Consider the following 26796-nt stretch of genomic DNA (forward strand, 5'->3'; position numbering starts at 1 on the left):
GCTTGTGTGCGAGAGTGTGGATTCTAGCAGTGGCCTGTTGTCTGGCACGTTTGCCTTCATCCTGTTATTTGGGAACGGATGTACACTGACTGTGGTCTAGAGAAAAGGTAGCCCCCCCATTTCTACTTGCTGGTTTACAGACATGTTTTGAAAATCTGTCAGCCTGAGAAGCGTGGTGCTGAAAGACAAATGCCATATGATTGCACCTTTAACAGGAACCTAATCAACAAAACAAACAAACAAGGAAAATATAACTAAAGACACTGAATTGAGAACAGGCTGACAGTGACCAGAGGGGGGAGGGGAGAGAATTTCAGGGGAAAAGGATGGAGGGTTTGCAGGAACAAGTATGAAGGACACATGGACAGTAACGGTGTGGTGGTGGGGGAGGGCTGGGGGGGGAGGAAAAGGCAGAAAACTGTACTTGAACAACAATTAAACACACACACATGTACAAATGACACCTACTATTTTTATCTTTAAGTTTGATAGATATGATCACTGTAATATAATATGTGTAATATATATGTAAGCATGAGCCTAATCATAAAACGAACACCTTGAACCACCATCCAACCTGTAAATTAGGATGGTGTTTTTCAAATTATGTGAAAATAATGTGGCCTAATTGTAGGTAACTAACTCCAATTGTTTTCTAATGGAATGGAAAATTAATATCAGTGTATATGCAAGTAGAAAAGATATATATTATTTTGTAAAACTTTTGTCTTATATTTTGTGTATGTTTGCATATACACACATATCACAAAGTAAAATTCATTTCTTGTTGTGGGCAAAAAATTCAAGAAACATTGAACTGGATAGACTATTACCCAAACCCTCAAAGCTGCAGACGATCCCATCCCTCAACCCCACAAGAGACACTGTCTTCCTGAATTGTTGTGTTTTTATTCTCTTGCTCTAAAAATAGTTTTGCCACATATGTATATAACCTTAACAACCTCTTTTTAGATTTATTTTATTTAGTGTTTTATAAAAACACTAAATGGTATCATGCAGTATGAAATCTTCTGTGAGTTGGGGTTTATTTCTGTCAGTGTTGCTTTTAAGATTTATGCTTATTATTAGATGCAGCTACAGTTCATTTATGCTCAGTGCTGTATAAATACTCCACTATATGAATATTCTACACTTTATGTATTTACCTGTTCATGGACATTTGAATTGGTTTCAGCTTTTTATTTTCACTCGTATGAAAGATTCTGCTATGAATAGTCATATACATGTCTCTTTGTTGCCTTATCAGAAATGTCTCTAGGATTGTATGTTGTGCAAATGTTCAGTTTTACAAGATGACGCCAGTGTTTTCCAGAGTAAGTGTATCAGTTTTCAGTCTCCCTTGTAGAATATGAGAATCTTCAGTTGCTACATACCCTTGCCAACATTTGACATGGTTAGGTGTCCTAAGTTTTGGTCACTGACTCAATGCTTTTTCCAATTTTTATTTTATTTCTTCTTGTTTACAGTTTTAATGAATAAAAATGTATTTGTGCTACAACACAAGAGAATTGCATTTAGTTTAAATTGTCCTCTACCACTACTCATCCAAGGTTCCGCTCTGTGAGTGTCTCACACTGGCCCCTTTCTCTCCATGTGCAGACAGTGCGGGAAAAGAGCAAGTCAAATGGACTCTACTTCAGAGACGGGAAGTGTCGAATTGACTACATTCTTGTGTACAGAAAATCCAGCCCCCAGACTGAAAAGAGAGAAGTTTTTGAAAGAAATATCAGAGCAGAAGGATTACAAATGGAGAAAGAGGTAAATAGTGTTGCTTGGGTGATAAAAATATAAATATACATCAATCACAGCAAGATGCAATTTGAAACATAAGCAGCTAGTCATTATGTCAACTGAATGTTTTATTTGGTCAGAGTTTGCCAACCTGCAGTGTTTGGAGAATGTTCCAGCAATTAAGCTTTCACAGCACAGTTTGCTCTGAGAGCATTTTAATGCCAAATGATTTTGTGAAAATCACAATACTCTATTTCATTGGAATGGATTGTTTCAAAGTTATAATTTACTTGACTTCCTCCGTCTGTTGCTTCTCTCTGTGAATGGAGCACTCTGGTGTCATGGATCAAGGAGAACTTTGGGTGAAATGCAGTCATGCCCGCACTGGAGGCTGTTTTTACATTTCAGGAAACCTCTTGAGCCCAGCCATCCTTACATACTAGAAGAGACTGGCCGATTTGGCCCTAAGCCACTGGAACTTAAAAAATGATTCCAGTTTTAAGAAACATTCAGGCTGTTCATCTTGTGTTCCAAGACTTGAGTTACCTTACCAGTATTCTCTCTTCCCTTCTCTCCTTCCCCTTGGTGTGGGGAGTTTTAAGGAATGATTTAGTGAGGAAGGTACAAGAGGTCCAGCCAAGCCTCTCCTTATAACACACAGTAAGATGACTGTGTACCCAGATAGACTGTGTGCATGCACAGAACTTGGTCCTGGTAGGTAGATGTAATTCTTCTCATATTTTCCCTAAATATTGTACAAAGATTCTGGACCTTTTCCTAGGTGATTAGAAGGACATATTGGCAGTTAATTTTTTTGTTTCTGATGATGCTTCTCAAGGCTGGGGGGATAGTGCTTTGAAATCAGATACCCAGGTTTCTCCTGGTAGGGTGCAGGTTGAAGGCCGATCCTGGGACCCTTCAGATAAATGGAATTTTCTTCAGATCGGTTAGATGTGTCTCAGCTCTGGAGGATTTGTAAAGCAAGCATATTTTTCTAGACTATGTCCAGAAAGAGAATTAGGAAAATGGTGAGATGAGTGTGGTTTTAAGGGTCTCGTTCTTAGAAAAGTGAGTAAGTTTCGCAAAGGTCTGCCTCAGTTGGAGGTTTCTCTGGGCAATTAAATATATCCGTTAAATATATCCGTTCTTTTAAGTTCTTATTGAGGTGACAGTATACTCTCTTTCCTTGATGTTGTAGTACATTGTTTTTTACCTTAAAATGTATTCCTTCATCTTCTATTCTTACTGTTAAATTTTAGGATCTTTATATAAAGAAATGCAAGCTCTGAATTGCCACACAGTCCTTTCTCTGATCCATTCTGAGTCATTCAAAATTTCAATTCCCATCAACACTAGGTAGCTTTACTCAATTAACCAAACATTTATAGTTTAAGTTTTGTGACTATTTATATTTTAAGTTTTGTGACTATTTCTATGTAGATTTTTACAGTGTCATTTCAGGGCTTATTAGTTAACACTCAAAAAGCATAATACTTTAAAAAACAATACACATGACTAAAGAGATGACAGATCTCTTACTCGTGCCCTAAAATATCTAGACTACAGTATTCACCTATCAGAATTAGGGCAGACTATAAGTCTTAAATTTTTTAGTAGCTTGGTACTCTTTTAATGTATACTAGGGAAAAAGCCGCAGTTGGGAAAAGGGTCATGTCCCCATGTGGCAGAAGTTCATAGAAACGTTCTACACATCTCTTCCTCTCCTTCCCTCCAAAGGTTCTTTTCTGAGTGGCAGTGCCCGTCCTCCTCTATTGCACAGTCTTCTGTCGAGTACCAACAGCCAGCAACCTTCTTCCCCAGCAGCCTTTCCCACTGCCGGGCTCCGTCTTTCCTGCCGCCCACAGCCTTTGTTTTCATCACTAGCACAACTGTCTGTGACTCGGCCTCTGAGCTCTGCTGTGCATCTCTCAGCCTCAGCCAGCTCAGCAAGAAGAGGGGTCCTTGCAGGTTAGAAAGCAGCAGGAAATTATAGATAAATTAAATGTTTCCTGTCACAAGTAATTAAAATAACGTCCCTGGGTGAAACAATAAACTTGAATCTATGTGGTGTTACTAGGTTTAGAAACCATGAGAAGTACTCTTCTTTATTTACATCAAGTGTCTTGTCAACTGTTGCAGTGGAGATACAATTTTAATGACTATTGCAGCTTCCAGAAGTTACTCCAGCCTTTTACACATAAAGCAAAGAAGTGATCTCAAGTGGAAAAGAAAAAGAAAGAGCACCCAGGAAGCTTAGGGTGAATCCCTGTACATCTGAAATGATTAACACTAAGTACATTTTGCCAACTGCTAGTATCCTCTTCATTAGCTGTGTGTCTGGATGCCCAAAAATTATAGAAAACATGTTATACAGACTTTGAGGTTTATGCTTCCAAATGGGCCAAGGCAGGCTCTGTGGTTGAACAGCTTGACAGTGAGAGCATCCTTATCTGTGTTAACATCAAAAGGCAGGAAGCACAACTAGGAGAATCTTTATGTCATGATAAGAGTGAGGATGGACATCATCAAATTTAATCTTAAAGCGTGAGCCGCAGCCTGATTAGTCAGCAGGTCCATGCTTGCTTTAGCACCCTGGGCCTTTGGTGTTCTAGAACTCATGTTAGCCCTGGGAAGGAGGAAGGGAACAGCAAGTGATTTGCTTCTTAGTGTCTATTTAAAAAGATCCCCTTCCTAAAGCTACACACATACGTATTAATTCACAGTTTCCGTTTTAGAGATGTCTAATTTTTAATTTTTATGCCCATCATAAACACTTTTGTACGTATCTTGAGATCATTTTTATTAATATAAATTTATCTTTTCTTGCATATAATTGTCACATCATGAACAACTTTTGAATTATGTAGAATGCGTGAATAGCAGTCATAATAATGGAGCAGGTTCTCCCTCTTGAGAGTCATGCAGAACATGGGAGAAAACCCATATCGTTACAGTCGTTACAAAATAACTGTAATTAGATCAGTCATACCATCTCGATGACAGTTCATTCATTCAGCGCACACTTACTGTGCACTCATTCTATGCCGGGCACTGCTTTAAGCACTAAGACCTCAGCAATGAATAAAACAGATAAAAACCCCTGCCCTGTTGGAACTTACATTCAAAGTAAATAAGTAAATATATATTATATCAATATTTGTTAAGGGGAATAAAGTAAAACAGAAAGTGTTGCAAGGGACTTACAATTTTATAAACACTGGCAAAGGTGAGCTTCTCTTCCAGAGAAAAAGAACAGTTAGTGCAAAGGCCCTGAGGCACATGGAACAGCGAGGAGGCTAGTATGATGGGCTTTGACTGGGAAAGGTGGGCAATAGTAAGGAATTACACCAAATGGGCCATGTAAGCCAGATGGCATCAGGCCTTAGTGGCCACTGGGGGGACTTTAGCTTTTCTCTGAGTGATACCGGAAATCCTCAGATAGTTTTGAGCAGAGGCATGAGAAGATCTGGTTTCTATTTTATTAGGGTCCATTTGGTTCTTGGAGACACTAGACTGGGAGACAAGTAGAGGGGGCAAAGGCAGAAGCAGGGATATCAGGATTTTGGGGGTTTTGCAAGAATCCAGGAAAGAGATGATGGCAGCTTGGTTAAACACACAGCAGAGGAGAGGTTCCGAAGAGGAGAAAGTAGAACTTCTGGGAAGTAGAGACAGATTGAATCAGTTATGTGAGAGAGGAATCACAGGCTATTCATGTGTTATATAAATTTCATTTAAAGAGTTCAAAGGAAGAATTTGCCATTTACAGGAATGCAGAGGGCAGTGGGCCCCCTTGTAGACATGTGAAGTTTGAGGAGTCCCAGTGGTGGAGATGTTGAGTAGGATAGAAGAGTCTGGAAGGCAGGGAGAGATCCGGGCTGGAAATACACATTTGGATGAGCCCACCAGAGGAACAGCCACAAACGGAAAGGAGACCCAAATATTGAGCAGTGGGACACCCAGTGGTATGAATTTGGAGGACAGAGGAGTCAACAGGAAGGAGCTAGGAGGAAACCTGGAGGGTGTGGTACCTGGAGGAAGGTGTTTCGAGAGAAAGGGAGGGATTGATTATGTCAAATGCTGCTGATGGGGCGAGTAAGACAAAGACTGGAAACTTAGCCATTATCTTTAGCAACGTGGAGGGTTTGGGTGAGCTGGGCAAGAGAAATTTCTGGAGAGGCCGAAGTAAAACTGTGCGTAAAGAGCGTTCAAGAAAGAATGGGAGGAGAAAATTTGGAGACAGAAAATATAAATAGTTCTTTGAAAGGGGCTCACTATCAAGGAAAATAGAAAAACGGGATGACAACCTGAGTAAGAAGTTGGGTCGCAAAAGAGTTCTTTCTGTTTAAGGTGGGAGAAATAACTGCATGTTTTACACTAATAGAAAGCGCTTATTTGAGAGGCAAAATGGGCATAGAAGAGCAGAGTAAAAAATTCGGGGAGCAATGTCCTCGAAGCAATAAGAAAAGAAGGACAAGTTCCTCCCATTGCGTGCACCCACCTGCCTGCGTCTGTGCCCACAAGCGCAGCCTCCCCTCCTCTGGTGCTGAGGGTGTCCTAACCATGCTCCTAGCTAAGGCCAGCCCTTTGCTTTGGGCACTAGACCTCATTCTGTCAGTCCTAATCAAGGACATTGCCCCCAAAGAGAGGGAAGGAGCTTTAGAAACAGAAATGCAGAAAATAATGCAATCTGTCAAAACAGTTTGCGTCTGTTTTCACTCATGTCTCGGAGGGATTGGAAATCCAACTGCAGTAAACACATGCCCAGCACTCAAGGTTGGGTGTCTAGGACGTTTTTCTTGGAGATGATGACAAAGTAGTGTTATTAAGATATTCACTCTTGTGTTTATTAATTACTCACTATTTTATTGCCATTTGATAAATGAGATGACTGAGGCAAAGCAGGAACTCACCCCAGGTGGCAAGGTCAGACATGAAGCCAGGATTACAACCTGAGAATCCTCACTCCTTCCTCTCATATCATGTTGGTTCCTGGCGTCTGCAGATGAATCCCAGGGTTGTGGAAGTTAGCAGACAGGCCGAGAAGAGGTGGAGGTAGGACAAGGCACCAGGAAAATTGGGGTGCGTCATGAAGCCAAGTGCTTTCTAGACTGTAGTTCTCATGTACGTGGGGTGCCAGTAGCCATGGTTTGAATCTTGGTACACTCACAAGCAAGCTGAGAGGTCTTAAGCAGTTTATTAAACTTTTCTGCATCTCAGTTTCCACATTTTTAATCATGAGGATAATCGTATTTACCATGAACTATATGAAGATTAAACGAGTCCAAATAGGTGGATACATTGTACAGCATAAGTCTGTGTTTCTTATTTTACCTTACCTTTTCATTTTACCTTAGTCTGACCTTCTCTTTATGGCAAGTAACACTGATTTTCCAGTTATAACTGTGATATAAAAGTTCTTTGTAAAGTAAATAATTATTTTTAAAAGTGAGTGCCTTCAAGGAACTACAGGAAATTGAAGTATTGTAGATGATGTACAAGTTTGGCAAAAATTGAGGGCCACACTCATGCCTGCAGTCTCACGTGGGTAGCGGCTGTGGTGGGCAGATCCCAAAGTGTGGTGTCTGCCATCCAGTTTCCCCACCTTTGTGTAATTCCCTCCTCTTGAGTGCAGACAGGATCTGTGACTTGCTTTTAACCAATAGAATATGGCAAATGTCGGAAGATGTCACTTCTGTGATGGTATATACGACCTTGTCTCGGCCAACTGGCATTGGAGGGCCTCTCCTCTGCTGACTTGGAGGAAGGAAGCTGCCATGCGGTGAGGCAGTCTGTGAATGGAGCCGAGTGCAGAGAAAGGTGAGGTGGCCTCTGGTGTCTGAGAGCTGCCCCCAGCTGGTGGCCGCCAAGAAAACAGGGACCTCACTCCTGCAACCATAGGGCAACGGATTCTGTCAACACGGAGGGATCTGGGAAACTGCTCTTCCCACAGTTGGACCTTCTGATGATACTGAGGGTCCGACCAAGGCCTCCGTTGCAGCCTGGTGATGCCAGAGCAGAGGCCCCAGCGAAGCTCTGCCTGGATCCCTGACTTACAGAAACTGTGAGGGCATTAATGTGTGCTTTTTAGCCTCCAAGTTCATGGTGATCTGTTGTGCAGCAGTAAGGAACAGGGATCAGACATGCTACGTGCTTGTTCGTTTCCACCATTAAAAGCTGTGTGCTCTTGGGAAAGCCGGCTCATCAGCAAAATGAGGCTAATAATGACATCTGTTTCATGAGTTATTATGATAATTAAGTGAGATAATTCATATTAAGTGCTAACTCTGAACCTGTCATATAAGCATTTAATAAATCTTTATTATTATCATCATTAGTTATCTTAACAGCTGAACACAGTGCATTAACACTTTTAAAGTAGTTTTTCAAGGCAAACTTTTTAGAAAAATTTTCTTACAGTTCAGAAATCCCTTCAAATGTAACCATGAGGAACAGCAACATCAACTGACCATATATTGCTAATTCGTATTCACGAATGAGATGAATGATTATTTTAATGCTCTTGGAAGAACTCAGAATACATTAGGTAACACGTTTAACATTATCGGGGTTCAGACATTTACCATCTTTCAGAAGACTTGGTTTACATTCATCAGGAATGAAATTATGCATCAACACAGAGCTAAAAACTGTACTTAATTGCCTGTGTTAGTCTTGCTTTACCCTATTCAAGGGAAAACTTCCCAGAGAGGTTGGCGTGTAAAGTGCTCCTGCAACCAGATGGATCTCTGCCCCCACGGGCTTCCCGCCCTCGCGGCCTTTTCTGCTCTCGTCTCTGCTTGTGCTCTTCAGCCACATCCAGGTTGTTGCTAGAGATGCTCTCTCAGGATCCAGGGATTTGAGAATATGAGGGGAGAACCAGGGACTCTTCCCTTCCTTCACCGTTAAGACTATGCTAATGAGGGTCTAAAATGAATGGGTATCAGGACAAACTGAGCTAACCAAATTCCTCTTCTTTAGTCCTTCCAGAGAGACTTTGTGCCTCAAAAGAGAGACTTAGATCTTACTCCACTTAGTTCTCCTCCACTCGCTTCTGTGCCACCTGTATGTATGTATTATCAGGGGTCTCAGGTTGGGGTGAAGAGAAAGGAAAATTAAGGATAATCATAAGCAAAGAGCGAAGAAAGCCTATCTCCTCCTGAACACTGAAGCTCTGGAGATTCCCTGAGGGACTGTCTTAGTCTGTTTGGGTTGCTGTAACAAAATACCCAGACTGGGCGGCTTATAAACAACAGAATGTTTCTCACAGTTCTGGAGACTAGGAAGGCCAAGATCAAGTCACCTTCAGATTCGGTGCCTGCTGAGGACTCACTTTCTGGTTCATAGGAAGTGCCTTCTTTGTGTCCTCATGTGGTGAAAAGGGTGAGTACGCTCTGTGGGACCTCCCTTACAGGAGTGACAATCCCATTTGTGACCTACTCATCTCTCAAAGATGTCACCCCCTGATATTGTCACCCTCAAAGGGTTAGAATTTCAACATATAAATTTGTAGGGTACACAAATGTTCAGATCATAGCAGCATCTTTCAAGAGTTACCATTGTTGATGCATGCTTGCAGTGACCTTTTTATGACAGTGACATCTCAGGTAGAACTTCCTAAGCAGAAGCAGAGCCTGAGGTGGGGGATTCTTGCCCACATTGTTTGGTGCAGTGCTCTCAGGGGGAAGGAGAGTGAGGGAAGGAGAAGAGAGCAGGGGAGAGAAACCAAGCCAGGAATGCATTTTCTGATCCAATAGGGAAGTTCTGGAGGAGAGTGTGCAGCACAGAGCTGGGTCACCTTTGAAGCAAGGGTCCCATGTCAGTCAGTTATTGGCTGAGGTCTGTGGAGGTGATGGGGCAGCGGGCTCCACTCCCGTTTGTTCGGCAGAGGGTGATTCTCTGGTACTCACTGCAGCTGGACTTCTGTGTTGGCGCCCTGAGCATTCACTACAACCGATAGAGTTCATGGTAGAGATGCTGTCAGACCCGTGCTTTCAGTCAGCCCACATAGAGGGGGAACTCACAGGGTCCTTGATGGAAGGGGAGAAAGAGAGAACAAGTACATACGGGCACATATTCTGCTTCAGTGTACCCAGTTGCTCTCTAAGTTGAGGACACAACATTTTAAAGGCAAAGATTCTGTGGGGCTGGTGTAATCACTTTGATGGCAGAGACTGTGTCGTGCTGGTTTGCACACCCTGAGGACCTAACCTAGTGCTGAGTTTATGGAATTTTTATTTTTCTGCAAAAGGCTGTATGTAGCTGATTTTCATGTCCATGTCTGGGTAACACTAATTCATTCGGTTCCAGGGTTTCTCAACCTCAGCATTACTGACACTTAGTGCAGGACAAGTCTTTGCTGTGAAGGGCTGGCCTGTGTAATACAGGGTATTTAGCAGCATCCCTAGCCTCTACCCAGTAGCACTCCCTCAAGTTACAACAATGAAAAATGTCTCCAAGCATCGTCATAGGTCCCCAGGGCAGAGTGGGGGTAAAATCATCCCTGGTTGAGAACCACTGAATAAGACCTTTTGACCCAATTGTTTGGGTCAAACAATAGTTTGTTGCAGTGTCTACGAGGTGGCTGGAGGAATTCAAAGCAACTATTCCATTCTTTCATTCCCATGGACCAACTGGTGGAAGCACTCGTAACATCAGACTCTGAATCAGAAAAGAGACATATGTTTGAGGGGAAGGCTAGGGTAAGTTAAGACTGAGCTTTTATACCAGACAACTGGGATTTAGATCCACTTAACTATTTCATCACTTTCTCAGTAAATAACTAGGTAAGACTTTTAACCTCTCTGTGCCTCAGTTTCTTCATTTATTAAATGCAAGATAATCCTAACTAATGGGGCTCTTAGGAGGGTAAAATGAGTTAGTACATGATAATATGCTTAGAAGAGTCAAGCACATAATAAGTGCTCAATAAATGCTTGTTGGTGGTATTGATATTAAGTATTCTACCTCATCACCTCTTGGACTGAGGGGTCCCTGCCTGAGTCTAGGAAAGCTGAAGGTGTCCGGTGGGTAGGACGCCATCCTTTTTGGTGTCTTTTACTACTGCCCTACATCAGCCCATCAGAATCACAGCCTCACTCTCATTGGTCTGTCTCCTTAAGGCAGCTTCATCAAATTGGGGGAAGGGGTGATGCCCCCGCCTTCTTTCTGTCTTAGTCTTTCTGTCCCTTTTTCTCCATCTCTTTTTCTGTCTTTCCCTCACAATCCTCACTACTTTTACTCTAATTTTTGAGACCAGTAAAAGATCTGAGAGCCAAATTATTGCCTCAACTGCTTTTGCTTGGTTAGGAAGACAAAGTTTAATCAAAACATTTCTGTTGCTAGGTCAAGACGACCAGTACAAAGTTGTCTTGAGCTGATTTACTCAAAGGATTATTCTAAACCAATTCATATTTCTTATGACTCACACAGACCCCTTCACTCAAGACAGCACAACATTAACTGAAATAAATGACCATTAGACAAGGCACAGCTGAAGAACTCAAGTGATGTTATGAAGTATTGTTATCATCCCACAAGCCAAAATATAATTCATCTGAAAGATCTTAATGGTCTAGATTGAACTTGTCTGATATAAAACGCATTTTGCATTGTCATCATTTATTACAGACCAAAAGCTGGCATCACATTGTTCCAGCAGTGCAAGGAACTAAAGTCCTTTCTTTACAGTGTTTTGTTCCTGTTGCTTTTACTACATGTTATGTTAAAGTGCTAAAAATTACTCCAGATACATACTCAGGGTATGACACTAATTATTTATTAACGAGATGGAGAGATTTCAAAGCTCCAAAGCAGTCCAGACAAATGTAGTTCCATGGTCTCCTGCTTGTAATCCTTACAAATGGAAAACTTGACAAAGATAAATGGTGAGCTGAATTTTATTAACCAAGCCTGATGTACTTTAGTTGCAAAAGTGTTGATGCAGCACTGTCCTCTGAGGCAGGGCCCAGGGCTTAATTCACTTCCTCTTGTTTGTTAGGCGTCTTTTAAGAGCAGTTGATGGTACCTAATGATTCTGTTTCTGGATGGAGTCATTTTTCATTTATTCGTCACATCTCCAATGACTGTCTACTATTATTGAGGGAAGAGAGGCATGAAATACATAAATACATAAATAAATAGGTCAGGTGCGATGAGTGCTGTGGAGAAAATGTGTGCAGGAATACTGGGAGGGAGTCACTATTTCATCACAGGAGTCCAGGATGGTCCCTAAAATAACGGGTGAACTGAGCGCAGAGACTTAGGAATTTGCATTCCTAGTTACATTTGTTTTCGCAATGATGGGCTGCGGTTAGGGGAGGAAGAATAAATGGAACAGTAAATGAATGAGGGGTGGGTGCACTGTATAGGATGAGAGAAACCAGCTGGTGTGGGCTGGGGGAGGGGGCAGGGAAAACCATGGTGTTTGCATCTAAATGCCCTCTTCCCAGGGCACAGAGCAGGGACAAATCAAGTGCATGAGCATTGCTGGGGCCTTTGGGGAGACCTGACTTGGTTACAACCCCCTTCCCTGACTTGTCCTTTGCAGTTTATCAGTTTAGGTTCCACTGCCTTGGGAGCTACCCTTTTTGTGGTCTTTCCACTTTTGTCTATCCAGAGACTAAAGTTTCTTCATAAAGCCTTCCCTAGTGCTTGGGACTGCTTGGCCCCTCCATCAGTTAGGGTTCTGCAGGAAGGCAAGCACCCTGTGTCTTCCAAAAATGAAGTGTTTTATACAGAGGCTTACAGCACTGCTGAAAAGGCTGGGGAGTGAAGGGCAGGAAGTGACCTCCAACTGCTTCCTGAAACACCACACTGGTGGGTCCCCAGAGCTGGCTTGGAAGCTGCTAGGGATCTCGAGAATGCCTGAGTGTGGCATAGGTAAAGGATTCTCAAAAAACTTAGCCGGAGCTCTCTCTAACTCACACAAATAACCTACACAACTATCTCTAACAGCTTACCTGGAGGGAGAAATAGCCTCTTCTTTTCCACTTTTCAGATTTCACCTGAGCACCCCTTATCATCCCACAGGGAAGGGGATTCTGGGAAATGTAGTCCCAGCTCTTCTTGGCAATGAGGACACAGACTTCAGAAGGAAGGAGAAGAGATGCCAAGCCGGCAACAAATTCAGGGAGCAGCTACCAATCCTCCATCTAACAGACTACCTGTTCTTTCACTTAAACATTGTGCCAGCCCCCTCTCTGACTTGGTTTTACAGTTTAAGTCACAAATCTTACATGGCACCTCAAGGTGATGGTGGAGTAGTTTTCTCTGGTGTGTCACATGGGCATGGCTGGGAAAATGACCCACAGTCACAGAACCTCCCCCACACCCACACTTTGGTTCTGATGCTAATACTAGACAGTTCTCTTTGTTCAAGGAAAAGCTAAATTCACTGAGACCAAATCTTTGAGAATCAGACAGTAGCAGTCACAAGTCCATATAAAGAGATATCCATGAGTTTGTGATGCAGAGAAAAAAGGAGAGAACAAAGGAAAGACAAGCTGAAAACCTTCCCTACAAGGATATTAGAGTATCAGTCATTATATTCTGGGCACTGTGCCAGGCAGTGGAGAATCAAAAATGAAAAAGTATTCCAGTTATCTGTTGTTGCCTAACGACTCCAAAGCCTGTGACTTAAAACAACAGTCACTTATTTCACTCTCAAACCTGCAGTTGAACTCAGCAGAAACAGCTTCTCTGTGCTCCATGAGGCATCAGCCAGAACAGAGCTTCTAGGGCCCTGGTGGACCCCCTTACAAGAGGGCTGCTCCCCCTGGCTGGAAGGTTGGTGCTGGCTATCAGCCCAGAGCTGAGCCTGTGAGCTGCAGGCCACGGTGCTTTTCCACATGGGCTTCTCCATAGGCTCCTCTGAGGCTGCTCTGCTTTCAGCTCTTCATGACATGGTGCCTGGCTTCCAACAGAACAAGGCAGATGTGCATATTTATGATCTGGACCCAGAAATATTTCTTGTGCTGCGCCTCATGGACAGAGGCAGGGTCGTGGGAAAGGGACGTAGATTCCAACTCCTGCTGGAGGGTGGCAAGGTTCTGGAAGACATGGGATGAAAGCCATTATCAGGGCCAGCTTTGGATAATACAAGCTGCCACTGTGTGCTCTGTGTCTTGGAGGAGCTCAGTGATTAGCATTGAAGACAAACATGACATAGCCAATTAAAATACAGCCTGAAGAGTTCCTGTAACATCCCCAAGGCGACTTCAGACTGTCCCCAGAGGTTTCAGGAAGGTTAGAGGAGGTGACCTGAAGGATGAGTAGGCACCTACCAGGCAGGAAAGTAGAAGGGCATGGCCTTCCAGAATGGAAACAGTATGAGCAGAGGTGCCATAGCAGCTTCCAACGGAGGCGCCATGGCCACTTTGTGCGGCTCGGCCTCTCCAGTTGGAGTGGGAATCCCATGAGGACAGTGCCCGACTCCTCATTTCATCTCGACTTGCACATAGTTGATGCTCATTAGCAATTTCCCATGAATATAATTTATATAATAGTTCTAGGCCTTAATGATTGGACTGATACTAGTCAAATATGCATCTTTTAGTCCTTTTTGTCGAAGTGATCTAACCTAATGCCATTTAGCTTCTTGGCAACCAAATCCATCCATAGTACTTCCGCTTAAAGAAAGTCATCACGTTGCTGAATTTCCTTCTGGCAAAGGGTATTACTTAACCACTATTCCAGTTATTGCCTGCAGCCTTAACGGAGATCACGGCAGTCTGCCAAGAAGATGGTGTTCGTTGCTCACTCGAGTTTTTGGTTCCCACCTGCATTCTCCATTCTGACTTCTTCTACATATATTGAAAATTGAAAGAGCTTTATAGAAGGCTGGGAGGAGGGAGAACCAGCAGAAGGATGAAACTGCACTGCACACAATTTTTCTTGGCCTTAGCAGTCCCGTGGGCGGGAAAACGACACAGTGAGACCTCATATCCATTAGTGTTTCAGAAATGCATTAGGTCGCCTCTTGGGGACTCTCCTCCTCCACAGTGTCTAGGTTTAGCCAGGATATTATTTGGGATTGCACAGCGGTAAATCACTTTGGCATTCATTCGAGGCTGCCTTGATGTGGTTTTCCAGACTCTAATAAGTACCCAGGGGTCTTCTGAAATCTAGTCCTTCATTTAGTGAACTTACGGATATGTAATGTTTGAGGCATCCAGTGTTGTTTATGATTGCTGGGAGGGTCGCCCACTTTGCATAAACTTCAGTAGAATGAAAAACTGCTAGTCTTGATTCTTATTGTCAACGGTGTTTTTATTTGGGTGGCAAAACAAAGAAAAGCAATCAGCAAGTAAGTACTGAATTTTAGTTGTGATTTTCCTTTCTCTTTTTCTATTTATAGTTAGCAAAACTATACCTTAATCTCTTCCTTTAAAATCAAGTATTTTGGGGGAAGGGGAATTCTAAGTAGACCCTTAATACTTGGCGGTAATGCTTTGAGTTGAAACATGCCTTGAACAGGTTTAAATATTCCACAGTGTCACTGGAAAGTATTGAATATGATAATAGGCCCACTGATTAATTGCCCTGGCCAATTCTTTCACCATCATTTTATTTCCCTCATTGCTTGGCCTCAATTTCATAGTCCATCATGATGATCGCTCATTTACAAGCACCTGAATTCTCTCATTCCTTTATTTCTTTGACTTTTTTTGTATGGCAAAGCCTTGATCTTGATTATACCCCACTTTCTCTGGCCCTGCACCCGCATGGTTGAATGTTGCTAGAAAAACGTGCAGCCCAGTCCACTTTTAATCATGACCACTGCCTCAGGTGAGTGCCAAAGACTGCCCGGTGGGGCTGGTGGGTTTACTGTCCCCTCACCATGTCTATGAACTAACTTCTTTTCTCCCTCTCACCTTTCCTGTCTTTGCCTGCTCCTTTCATTCATTCACTCATTTAAACAAAAAATTCAGCCATTCGATAAATATATAGTGTCTGGCACAATGATAGGCACTTACCCAGTGGCACTCACATTCCAAGGGGGGAAGCAGTGAACAATAAACAGGATTAGTAAGTAAATAGCAAAGGAAAAAGTAGAACAGCATATAAAAGTACTAGGGGTGAAGGGATAGTACTTTTAAGTAGGGTGCTGCTGGGTAAGGGGTTCACTGAAGGTGGTATCTGACCAAAGAGTGAGCAGGCCAGGGAGTTGGCCAACTGGCATTTCATACTTGCTCCTCACCCCTCAACCCTCTTCCCTCCATCTGTACCACTCATCCTCACTCACACAAGCTTCACTAATAACCTTGCTTATACTCTGATAGACACGAGAAGCAATCAGACAGGGTCTTTCGTCAGTGTCCCCACACTCTCTGCCTCCCCTCTGTGATTACGAATGGAATGTCCACTGCCATCCCAGGAGCCCTCCTGTTATGCGCTGAGTCCCTCCCCATTCCGCCTTCCCAAGGTCTTTGTTCCTGGAATTGTTTCCCCTCTCTCCTGCATCATACAATTTTCCTCCTCATTCAATCATTACAAACGTGCTTCTGTAACTCATATCCTAAAAAGAAAGATCCCTTGACCCTCCTATTCTCCTCTGATGACTGCCCTATTTCTCTTTGCCACTTCACAGAAAAATCTTGAAAGGTTTGTCTAGCATCACTATCTCTATTTTCCTGCCTGCCAGGTTCATTTGTTTCACTGTTACTCAGTCTGGGCTTGCTGTAGAAACTGCTTTTATAGAGGTCAGCTATGAACAAATCCAGCGGTCATGCCGTTCCTATTATCTTACTGGCCTTGTCAGCAGCATTCACCCAGAGAGGGGCTTGTTTTCCTTGGAAAAATGTTCTTTTCTTGACTCAGGAGACGTGGAATACTCTTCTGAATTTTCCCCTTTTCCACTGGCCCTTTGTCAGTCTCCTTTGCTCGTCCTCCTGTTCCATTTGATTTCTAAATGTGACAGCATCCTGGGAGCTGGTGCTGGGTCCCCTTCCCTTCTATCTCTCTCTCCCCCTGTGATCTCCTGAAGTTGCATGCAGATCATTATATGACTTCTCCACGTCACTCAAGACTTTGTCATCTCACAGGCTTAAGGAAACAGGGTTTAGTTCTCGATCTCAGGACAGTAGGGAGAAAAGAAGCACACCTCACTTATAGTTACCAGGGACCCAGCGTTAGAGCAACTTCATGTAGACACCTGCCTCTGTCGCGTGGAAAGGTAAATCAACACCAGTCTTCAAGGCTCCTGCTCACAGCTCAGTGGTCACAGGTCATCATGTGGCCCCAGCCTGCTACCTTGGGCCAGGAAGCTCAGACTCCCATTGTCCTAAAGGAGGGGAGAGCCAGATGCCAGAGCACACTGAAACCTACAAAAGATGGGTTCAAATGCACCATCTAATACAGTATTATACATGAACATGTATAATGTACAATGTATCATGTATATTAATGTGTATAATAGTGATCTAATATAACAGTTACATACAACATTACTATATAGTATCTAATAACAAGTGTAATTGGCCCTGTCAAGTAAGCAAAGGAGTGATATCATCATTATACCAATTGGGAACTGATGTGAGTTGAGGTATAATTTATCAGCTACATTTTTTTGTTATTAACATATATGAGCCCTGTTTCTTGATAGCTTTTTAATAATGTTTAGCTAAAAAGAACTTTGTGAGCTCTATGGCTACATAATCATCCTGAATTCTCTAACGGTGATCAGCATTCCACCGAGAGAGAAGTCGAATAGGCTGAGTGGGGATGTCATAACCTTCTAAGAGCATTAGGGAATATTTCCCAAGTTAAATTAATCCCCCACTGGCAGGAGACTCCCACTCCTGTGTCCTTTCTGGGTCATGCTTTTCCATGAATCACTGCAGCTCGCAAAGAGCATAATGATGTGTAGGTTATCGATTGGGCTATAGCCATGTATAGTTATCAGTGGGTTGACTATTTGCAATGATATAAGGCATAACTGTGATGATATAGTTGTCCCCAAGTTCAACTTGTCTAATATGCCACCTTGAGGGAATAAGGAAATGCTAAGATGATCTCTAATGAGAGTAAGAACTCCGGAGTTGTGCGGATCAGAATTGCCATTGCTTATTTCTAAGGACAGATTGGTCACCGCACGGCGGGGGCATCCAGGAGGGAGCCTTTTCTCTCTTGCACTCCTAGGGGAAATTAGACTAACTTATGTTCATATTCATCACATTGTTTGTACATATAGTAGTTGTTCAGTTGAAATGTAAGTTCCCTGAGCTCCAGGACCATGCTCTTAGTCTTCTCTATATTCCTGGGGGCCAATATAATGCCTAGGATGTAGTTGAGATTTTTTAAGGCATTTGTTGAATGACTTTATGAGTGCTTATGTTGTGAGGAAGATAAGTCATTTGTTTTCACAATGAATCTACTGTGACCCTAGGTAGGTGATGGAGGAAGGGTTATCGTCATCAGTGTGTACTAATTAGCGCTAGTTAGAAGATACAGTTTCTCTTCCTGGTGACCTTGTAGACAAATGGGTCTATATGACTACTTCTCTGCAGTCGGCCAGGGGCAGAGGTGGTGCGTGTCCCAGTGACACCCTCTGAGCTCTGCCTTCCTTCTAGCACAGTGACCCAGCAGCGTGAATCACTGCGTCACTATAGTGAGCTCACCTGCAGTGGCTGTGTAGCAAAATAGGAAAGAAACCCTCATCCTATTACCAGTCAATAGAAATAATGTAATTTTAGATTTTCTAGCAGCATCTATAAAAAGTAAAAAACGGGTGAAATTGATTTTAATGTTTTATTTCATTGAGTAGATCTAAATTATTATCAGTTAAATATGTAATCAACATAGAAATTAAGGAGGTATTTTACAGTTTTTCAGACGTTCTAAGTCTTCAAAATTACATGTGTGTTTTCCACAGACAGCACGTCTCAACTTGGACTCACTATATTTCAGGTACTTAACAGGCCCATGCGTTTAGTAGCTACCGTATTGACGGTGCAGCTCTAGTTAAGTCACAGACATTTAGAATTATTTGTTGCTGCAGCCTAATTTAGCCCATCCTGACTGATCACCAAGCAGTAATTTTCCTCAGATGACTTGATGCAGTGATTTTTCTTGGCTTGATGGAGGGATTATCAGGGTCGATGCAGAGTAACCAAGAACATGTCATAGCATCGTTCACTTAATAAAACCTTTGAGAATTTGTGCTAAATAGCTCAGCGTGTGTCCTCCCCTGATGGTAGTCTAGAGGGGTTTTTCCTTGAGCTTCTTATGAATTGAAGCCATATCGAAACCTTTGTAGTGGCGAGAAGATGGAAATTTTTGGTCTAATAATAGCGTTTTTACAAGCTAGTCTGTGATGTGAGAAAGCTACTCATATCTAGATCTCAAGATGTTCATAAATTAATTTAGGAAACATTAATTCTCAATGAGTATGTACTTAGTAACATATGGGGTGCTGGGAAAATAGATGTGGAGAGGCAGTCTCGTCTCCTAGAGACATTAATGAAATACAGAGGAGGCAAAAGTCGGTTTATAGTTGTGAGTAGGTGCAACACAGTCTATTCTTTTATTATTATTATTATTGTACTACTTGTATTACAATAGAATTCATGGAGATATGACCTGTATTCATTTTCTATTGCTACAGAAGAGAATACCTCAGACTTACAGTTTTAAAAGAACATGTTTATGATTTCACGGTTTCTCGGGGTCAGGGGTCTGGGTGCAACTCAATCGGGTCTTCCAATTAGGACACCTTAAGGCTGCCATCAGGTGTCAGTCAGAATGCATTCCTTCCTGGAGTTCAAGGTCTTTTCACATGTTTACTGGCAAAATTTGTGGTTGTTGGTCCGAGGTCACCATTGTCTTGCTGGCTGTCCACCAGGGACTTCTTTCAGTTCCCAGAGGCCACTCACGATTCCTTGCTTTTTCAGGCCTTCTATCTACAACACATGGGCTCCCTTCTTCAAAGCCAACAGGAGAATCTCTCTGACCTCGAGACTCTGTTTTAAGGACTCACCTGATTAATTCAGGCCAGTTCAGGTTCATCTCCCTTTGGATTAAGTCTTATCAGTGGATCAGCATCCCAGTCACAGGCATGGTAGCCCCTCATATTCACAGTTTCTGCCCACACTCAAGAAGAGGTGGTTTTTCAGGATGTGTACACTGGGCAGGTGAAGTCTCAGGGGCCGTCTTAGAATTCCACTTCCATATGACTTGAAACCTACCAGAGCAGAATTTACCAGAAAAAAGAAGGCCTCTGTTACTGTAACCCAGCAAGAGAAAAAGCAGCATGAGATAAGGAAGTGGCCAGATCATGCATGGGCTCCTTTAGTGGTTTTCAAGAAACCGTGGGAAACCACAGATCATATGCATTTTTTAAGATGTCTCTGATATCAGCGAGAATATACAAGGCAAGAACAGAGCTGGGGGGAGCCCAGCCACAGGACTATTGCAGCCAAGGAGATAGAAGACGGTAGCTTAATGGAGGATGGTGGCAATGGAGATGGAGAGAAGTGGATGGATTTGAGAGCAATGTAAAAGGTAGAATCAAGAAGACGTGGTGATGAATTGGAGGTGGGACAAGGAAAAAGGAGTCAGAGGTGACCCCAAGTCAAGTCTCCTTCCATCACCATTTATTCCCCCTTTACCCCCTTTAACCTGCCCCCTAGCCCCTCTGGCAATCACTACACTGTTTGTGTCCATGATTCTGTCCATATTTTTCTTTTTGCCTAATCCCTTCACCTTTTTCACCCAGCCCCCAACACCCCTCCCCTATGACCGTGGTCAGTGTGTTCTCTGTACCCACGACTCTGTCTCCACTTTGTTAGTTTATTTTGTTCATTGGATTCCACATGTAAGTGAAAGCATATGCTACTTGTCTTTCTCTGATCGGCTTATTTCACTTAGCATAATAATCTCCAGGTCCATCACACTGTTGCAGGAGGTAAAATTTTCTTTTTTATCGCTGTGTGAATGTACCACTGCTTTGTTATCCACTCATCTGCTGAGGGGCACTTGGGCTGCTTCCAGATCTTGGTGATTGTAAATAACGCTGCAATGAACATAGGGGTGCAAATATTCTTTTGAATTAGTGTTTCAGGTTTCTTTGGATATATTCCTAGAAGTGGAATTGCTGGGTCATAAGGCAGTTCCATTTTAATTTTTTGTGGTAACTCCATACTACTTTCCACAGTGGCTGCACCATCGTGCATTTCCACCAACCGTGTATGAGGGTTCCCTTTTCTCCACATCCTCTCCAGCACTTGCTATTTGTGTTTTTTCTTTAAGATTTTATTTATTTATTTACCTTTAGAAGGGAAGGAGAGAGGGAGAGAAACATCAATGTATGGTTGCTTTTTGTGCATCCCCTGCTGGGAGTTGGCCTGCAGGGAACTGGCCTGCAACCCAGGCATGTGTCCTGACTGGGAATTGAACCGCGATCCTCTGGTTCGCAGGCCTGTGCTCAATCCACTGAGCTACACCAGCCAGGGCCTGCTATTTGTTGATTTATTGATGATAGCCATTCCAACAGAGTGAAGCGATATCTCATTGTGGCTTTAATTTGCATTTCTCTGACGCTTAGTGACATTGAGCATCTTTTCATATGTCTATTGACCATCTGTATATCCTCTTTGGAGAAGTGTCTGTTCAGCTCATTTGTCCACTTTGTAATCGGAATTGTTGGGATTTTTTGGTGTTGAGTTTTTAAGTTTCTTTTTTGTTGTTTAAGTACATTTGTCTCCATTTCCCCCCCCCCCCCCTCCACTCCCCCGCCCCACCCATCCACTCCTCCCAACCCTGATCCTGCACCCTTTGGCTTTGTCTATGTATCCTTTATACATGTCCCTTGATGACCCTTTGGTTTTTAAGACCCAAAGTCTTAAAAACTTTGGGTATTAACCCCTTCTCAGATGTATGAGTGACTGTGTTCTCCCATTCAGTGTGTTGTTTTTTTTCATTTTGTTGATATTTCCTTTGTTGTGCAAATCTTTTTAGTTTAATGTACTCTCATTTGTTTATTTTTCCTTTTTTACTTATTAAACCACCTACTTACTGTACAACCATATCAGCTTGAGAACACCCCTGGGCATGTTAGTTTACAAATGGGGAAACTGAGGCTGATGAACTAAGTAACATGCCCAGAGACACATGGGTAGTGAGTGACCAAATCAGGCTTCAAGTTTATTTTTACCTCTGGCCTTAACATTCATTTTATGGTGCAGAGAGAACCGTGTGCACTATACCCTTGGTTCCAATAGGTGACTAGTCATTTTTCCAAAAAACAAAATAGCAGTAGAATTGAGTTCACATTGGCCTCAGCTTCCTCTCGGGGAGCAGTAGCTCTGAAGCCCAGCTGCCTTGGTGGGAATCCAGGTGCTGTCCTTACTCATGGTGTGACCTTAGCCAATGTACCTGTGCCCTTCGTGCTTTGGTTCCTCTTCTGCAATCAGTCAGGGGAGTAATGATGCCTGTCTCATAGGGCTGACCTGAAGATTAGATTATTCAGTGCGTTCAAAAGCCCCCAGATACTACCTAGCATGTAGTAAGCACCTTCCTCTACCACTACTATTTTTTTTTTTATTCAAGAGGCTTACCTGAGTTCTCAATTGGAAATTAGTATCTCCTTTCTCGCTCCCACCAGCATTTAGGGGTTTGCTTTTGTCTTACTGGCAGCCCGGTTATGGGGCAGTGTTATCCAGGTGGTTGCCTGAAGGGGTGCAGAACAGATGCAAGAGGCTACCCTCATCTGACCCTTTGAGCTCCCTAAGTGCCCCTGTGAAGCATATAGGGATGTGCCTCAGGCTCTTTGCCTTTGACTCGTGGGTGGCCTGGAATGCTCTCTTTTATATCACGAAACAGCCTTTCTCTGCACTGTCTTCAAGTTTCGGCTCAAATGTCACCGTATCAAAAGGCCTGTCCACTCTACTTAAACTAGATCTTCTTATCATTACTTTCCATTTCCTTACCCTTCTTTATTCTTCTTCTATGCACAGAGAGGTGTATTGATTGAGGGTCCATGTCCCCAACAGAACTTGAACTTCATGAGGCTAGGGGTTAAGTCTGTTGAATGTTGATGAATAAACGAATGTCCTTAGAGGAACACATAGTAGATGCTGGGTCCTGTGGAGGGATGGGCAACAGGATTTGGGGCCTTGACTTTCAGGCTTTCTTCTGGTTTAGCCTTGTAGTCAAAGACTGGAAAACCCTTCCCAGAAACCAATTCCTTATTTGTTGACTTCCCAGGTTGTCACTTGGATGAGTGCTGTGATCTTCCCACCACATATGGTGTGACCCTTCTTGGAGATGATAATGGCTAACATGTTTTTAGATGTACTCTGTGCATCCTGTCTGTATTATGTCATTTAATGCAATTCAGTAGATAGGTATTGCTATCATTACCCATTTTATAGTTGAACAGACTGAGGCATAGAGAGGTTCAGAAGCTTGCCCAAGTCACAGAGCCAGTAAGAGGTATACATATGAATACAAATATATGCAAGTCAACCTTGGAATCTGCACTTCCAACAAACCTCTGTGACTCAGCTCCTTCTGTGGTTCTGGACCTCTACTCTCCTAGAGTGATCCCATCCCACCCTGTGGCTTTAACATTGTCTGTGCCCTGGCCACACTTTGTATCTCTGGCCCTGACTGCTCCCCTGAGCTCCAGACTCATTTGTCTAACTACCCACTGCACATCTTCTCCTGGGTATCTTGAACTTAACCCTTCCAAAACTGAATTTATGATCTACCTCCATGACCCTAGTTCCAAGCCTGTTTGTTCTTCAGTGTCCCCTCTTCAATGGCGTCAGGCATTATGACATGTTGGGATGTGAGATGGATTTGCTTGGATTAGATGAATAGCATGCTATTTTGCCTTTTTCTAACTATTGCCTTATCTAGCCTTCTCTTACTAAATTTTGATGCACTCAGGCAAGGACCATGATTTATACACCTTTGCATTCCTACCATCTAGTATAGAAGGGGTTCAGTGTGTTCTTGTTGAATGAAGGGGCGGGAGAAATGTTTTCTGTGGATTATATCTATTTCTACCCCTGGGAATTTCACTGCTACTTAATTTCTCCAGTTGTTCTTCTAAGGATATATTCCAGCTTCTCTAAATGGCCATTTTTCTTTTCCCCAGTGTGCTAACCTAAGGGATTTTTATTGCAGTGTGTTAATGAAACAACTCCAGGTTTCAGAAAAGCAATTTCTCTTCACTTTGGCATTCTCATACTTGGATTTATGTGGAAAGAAATACTTAATAATGAGGAAAAACCTATTTAGAAATAGTAGTGTAATCATTCAGCAGTAGAGAAAAGTGATATATAAGCCATATAATTAGCAATCACTGTTTCAAATGTATTTTGTCTGGGCTGAAGTTCAGTTCCTCCTTGAAAAACTGAATACAAATAATAAGCCTTATGCATACCCACTGGCACACATGCACACACATGTGTGTACACATAACACACACATGCACATGTATACACAGGACCCCATGAATAGACATTCGTCATCATTCAAGGGTATTAACATTTTTCTCAAAATAACTTTTAACAGTCTCAAATCAAACCTCAATTCATTAGTAGCTTAATTTCCCTTTTTATTGCTTTGTTTTCTAAAATATGAAATTCTTTTCAGATGAGTTTATGTAAACCGCTAAAGGGACAATTCACAGATTACACACCTTCGATGCATGTTCAAAGCCATAGATTTATTTTAACCTCAGAGTTTGTTAGGTAAAATTGACAAGGGAGTCGAGGGATGTGCGTGTGGACTCAGCTCTGTCTGGGACAGATGCTCAGTTTGGTAGGAAGGCCTCTCTCACAAAGTTTGTGTGGGAATAAAATGAGATAATGTCTGAAAGTGTTTTCAAATTACAGAGCACTAGAAAAATTAAGCGATAGCCTTATACTTATGGTAATTGAAATAATAAGAAAAACAAGTTTTTAAAAATCATGCGGAATGAATCAAAATGGCTGTGCTTTTTATGCATAAAATGGATAAGATTCCACATTAGGGTTTTAGTTGATTCAGTATTCAGATAATGAACTTGGCTTCTCCGTGTACAGAAATGTGGCATTTTTAAAATGTGCGGTAAGTGGAATATACTAATGTACTCTTAAGGTTTTCATACATTAATGGCGATCCATAAAATGATTATCCTCCCACTGGATTTTTTTATTTTCTGTAAAACTACCAATTACAGCAATTCCGTGAAGAGAGTACATTCTAAGATTCTTTGCTGCGCTAAATAAAAGTTTGGCTGATTCCGTGAATCAGTCAGATTCTGTGAATCAATCACATTCCCATATTGTTTTCCTCATTGTACATTTTTACTCTTTTCCTCCTGGATGAAAAAAAGAACAACAGTGAGTGCAGACTCTTGTAGCCAAGCTAGGTGAATTTAAAGAAATCTATGGTCACAATTAAAATTTCCAAGTGAAAAAGCCACAAAACCTTCCCAGATTCTGCAGTGTACCTTAGATTTAAACAAAAAAGACCCATTTTTAGGAAATACAGTCTTTAGTCTCCTTTGTAATTGGGATAACTATACTATATATTAAAACACAGTAGTGATGTTTTTCAAAACACAAACCGCTCAACTCATGAGCTGTGAGACTGTCTCCATCCAGGGCATCGTGCATCTGCAGGCGTGAAGGGGTGGAGACAGAGTTTTGTGTGTATGAGTTATGTTTCTCTGTGTCCCACACAGGTATTGCTACCCGTGAGCTCCTGCCCCTGGTTACTTGGCTCTGAGCACCCTGCTCAGGGAGCGCTGAACGTAATACGTTACTGAACAGAAAAGCAGTTTGTGCAGAGAGACGCAGCGCCCATTGTCATGTCTTCAGTGGCTAGTGGCTTGTCCATTTTCCGGATGGTCCCCTCATTCTCAGTGACTTGCTGTGTTGGCTCCAAGAGTCGCCTCAGCAACAGTCACTTCCTGCTCCACAGGACCCCCAGCTTCCCCCTGGGGGGCCAGGACTGACTGTTCACCTTTCACTGGCCATGTTCATGACTCACACACAGATTGGTTGTGCACTTCCTCTGTAGCAGGTGCCGTGCTGGGCCCAGAGGAATTGACCGTGAACAACACAAACATTCCCTGTCCTCCTGGGGCTTACAGTCAGCGGCCTGCTTGTTCTAAGCTTGAAGGTACAACCTCATTTAAGCCAGAACTACCAGAAAGTTTGATTTTTCAGAGCAATATCAGAGGGTGCCCCCCACCATAGTGGATTTGGGCCCCGACTCTCTTCCCTGTGGGAAATTTAGCATCATCAGAGTCCTAGGAACATTGTAGCCGACACCAGTTTGATTTTTATAATGTCTCAAAGAGTTCTTATGAATTAAGTACGGTATTTATAATCCCAGCAAGAAGAGTCTGAATGAAAATTCAAGAAATGAATTATAATTGAACATCATCTACAACTGAAAAAGAGTTTCCTGTAGCACAGAAGCCTAAAGTTGAGCTTCTATTTCTGTCAGCTGTGTAAAAACATTGGATTGTTTCTAAATAGCACTATAAGGAGAGTTCAACCACAAAGGTCTAGTGTATCTGTGAACATTCTTTTTTTTAATTGTTGTTCAAGTATAGTTGTCTCCATTTACACCCTACCACACCTGCCCTGCCTCACCAATATCCACCTCCTGCCCTTGAACCCATGCCCCTTTGACTTTGTCTATGTGTCCTTCACACATGTTCCTTGATGGCCTCCCTATTATCCCTCTCCCCCCTCTTCTCTGGTTACTTACAGATTGTTCTTCATTTCAGTGTCTCTGGTTGTATTTTGCTTGCTTGTTTGTTTTGTTGATTAACTATGAAAGTTTAAATGGCATGTAGTCTGGAAAGCTTTGTGTGAGAAAGAGGTGGATAAACCATCGGCCATTGGGCTAACTTACACTGGTTTGGCTCACTGTTTTCTCATCTTCATTCTCCTTCCTTCCAGCCTTCTGCCTGGAAAATGGTGATATCCTTTTGGCCAGAGTCATAGGCCAAAATCTGTTGGGTAATTATCAGGGTGGGAATTCCTAGTTTATTTCCCCATCTAAATTGTGTGCTGATAAAAAGTTCATGGGAGGCAAAGG

General features: G+C 42.5%; 1 protein-coding gene across 5 annotated transcripts in view; it reads left to right on the top strand.

The window, feature by feature from the left end:
- The window catches only part of ANO4 (anoctamin 4), a 347220-nt gene that overhangs the window by 194043 nt on the left and 126381 nt on the right, over positions 1 to 26796 (top strand). For all 5 annotated transcript variants that reach the window (XM_037068229.1, XM_037068233.1, XM_037068231.1 and 2 more), the window contains one exon: positions 1621 to 1779. In XM_037068229.1, coding sequence (XP_036924124.1) covers positions 1621 to 1779 — 159 coding nt within the window. The remainder of the gene's footprint in view (positions 1 to 1620; positions 1780 to 26796) is intronic.

The sequence above is a fragment of the Sturnira hondurensis genome, unplaced genomic scaffold, assembly GCF_014824575.4.
Source record: "Sturnira hondurensis isolate 20B ecotype Veracruz unplaced genomic scaffold, ASM1482457v3 Scaffold0017436, whole genome shotgun sequence".
Lineage (NCBI taxonomy): Eukaryota > Metazoa > Chordata > Mammalia > Chiroptera > Phyllostomidae > Sturnira > Sturnira hondurensis.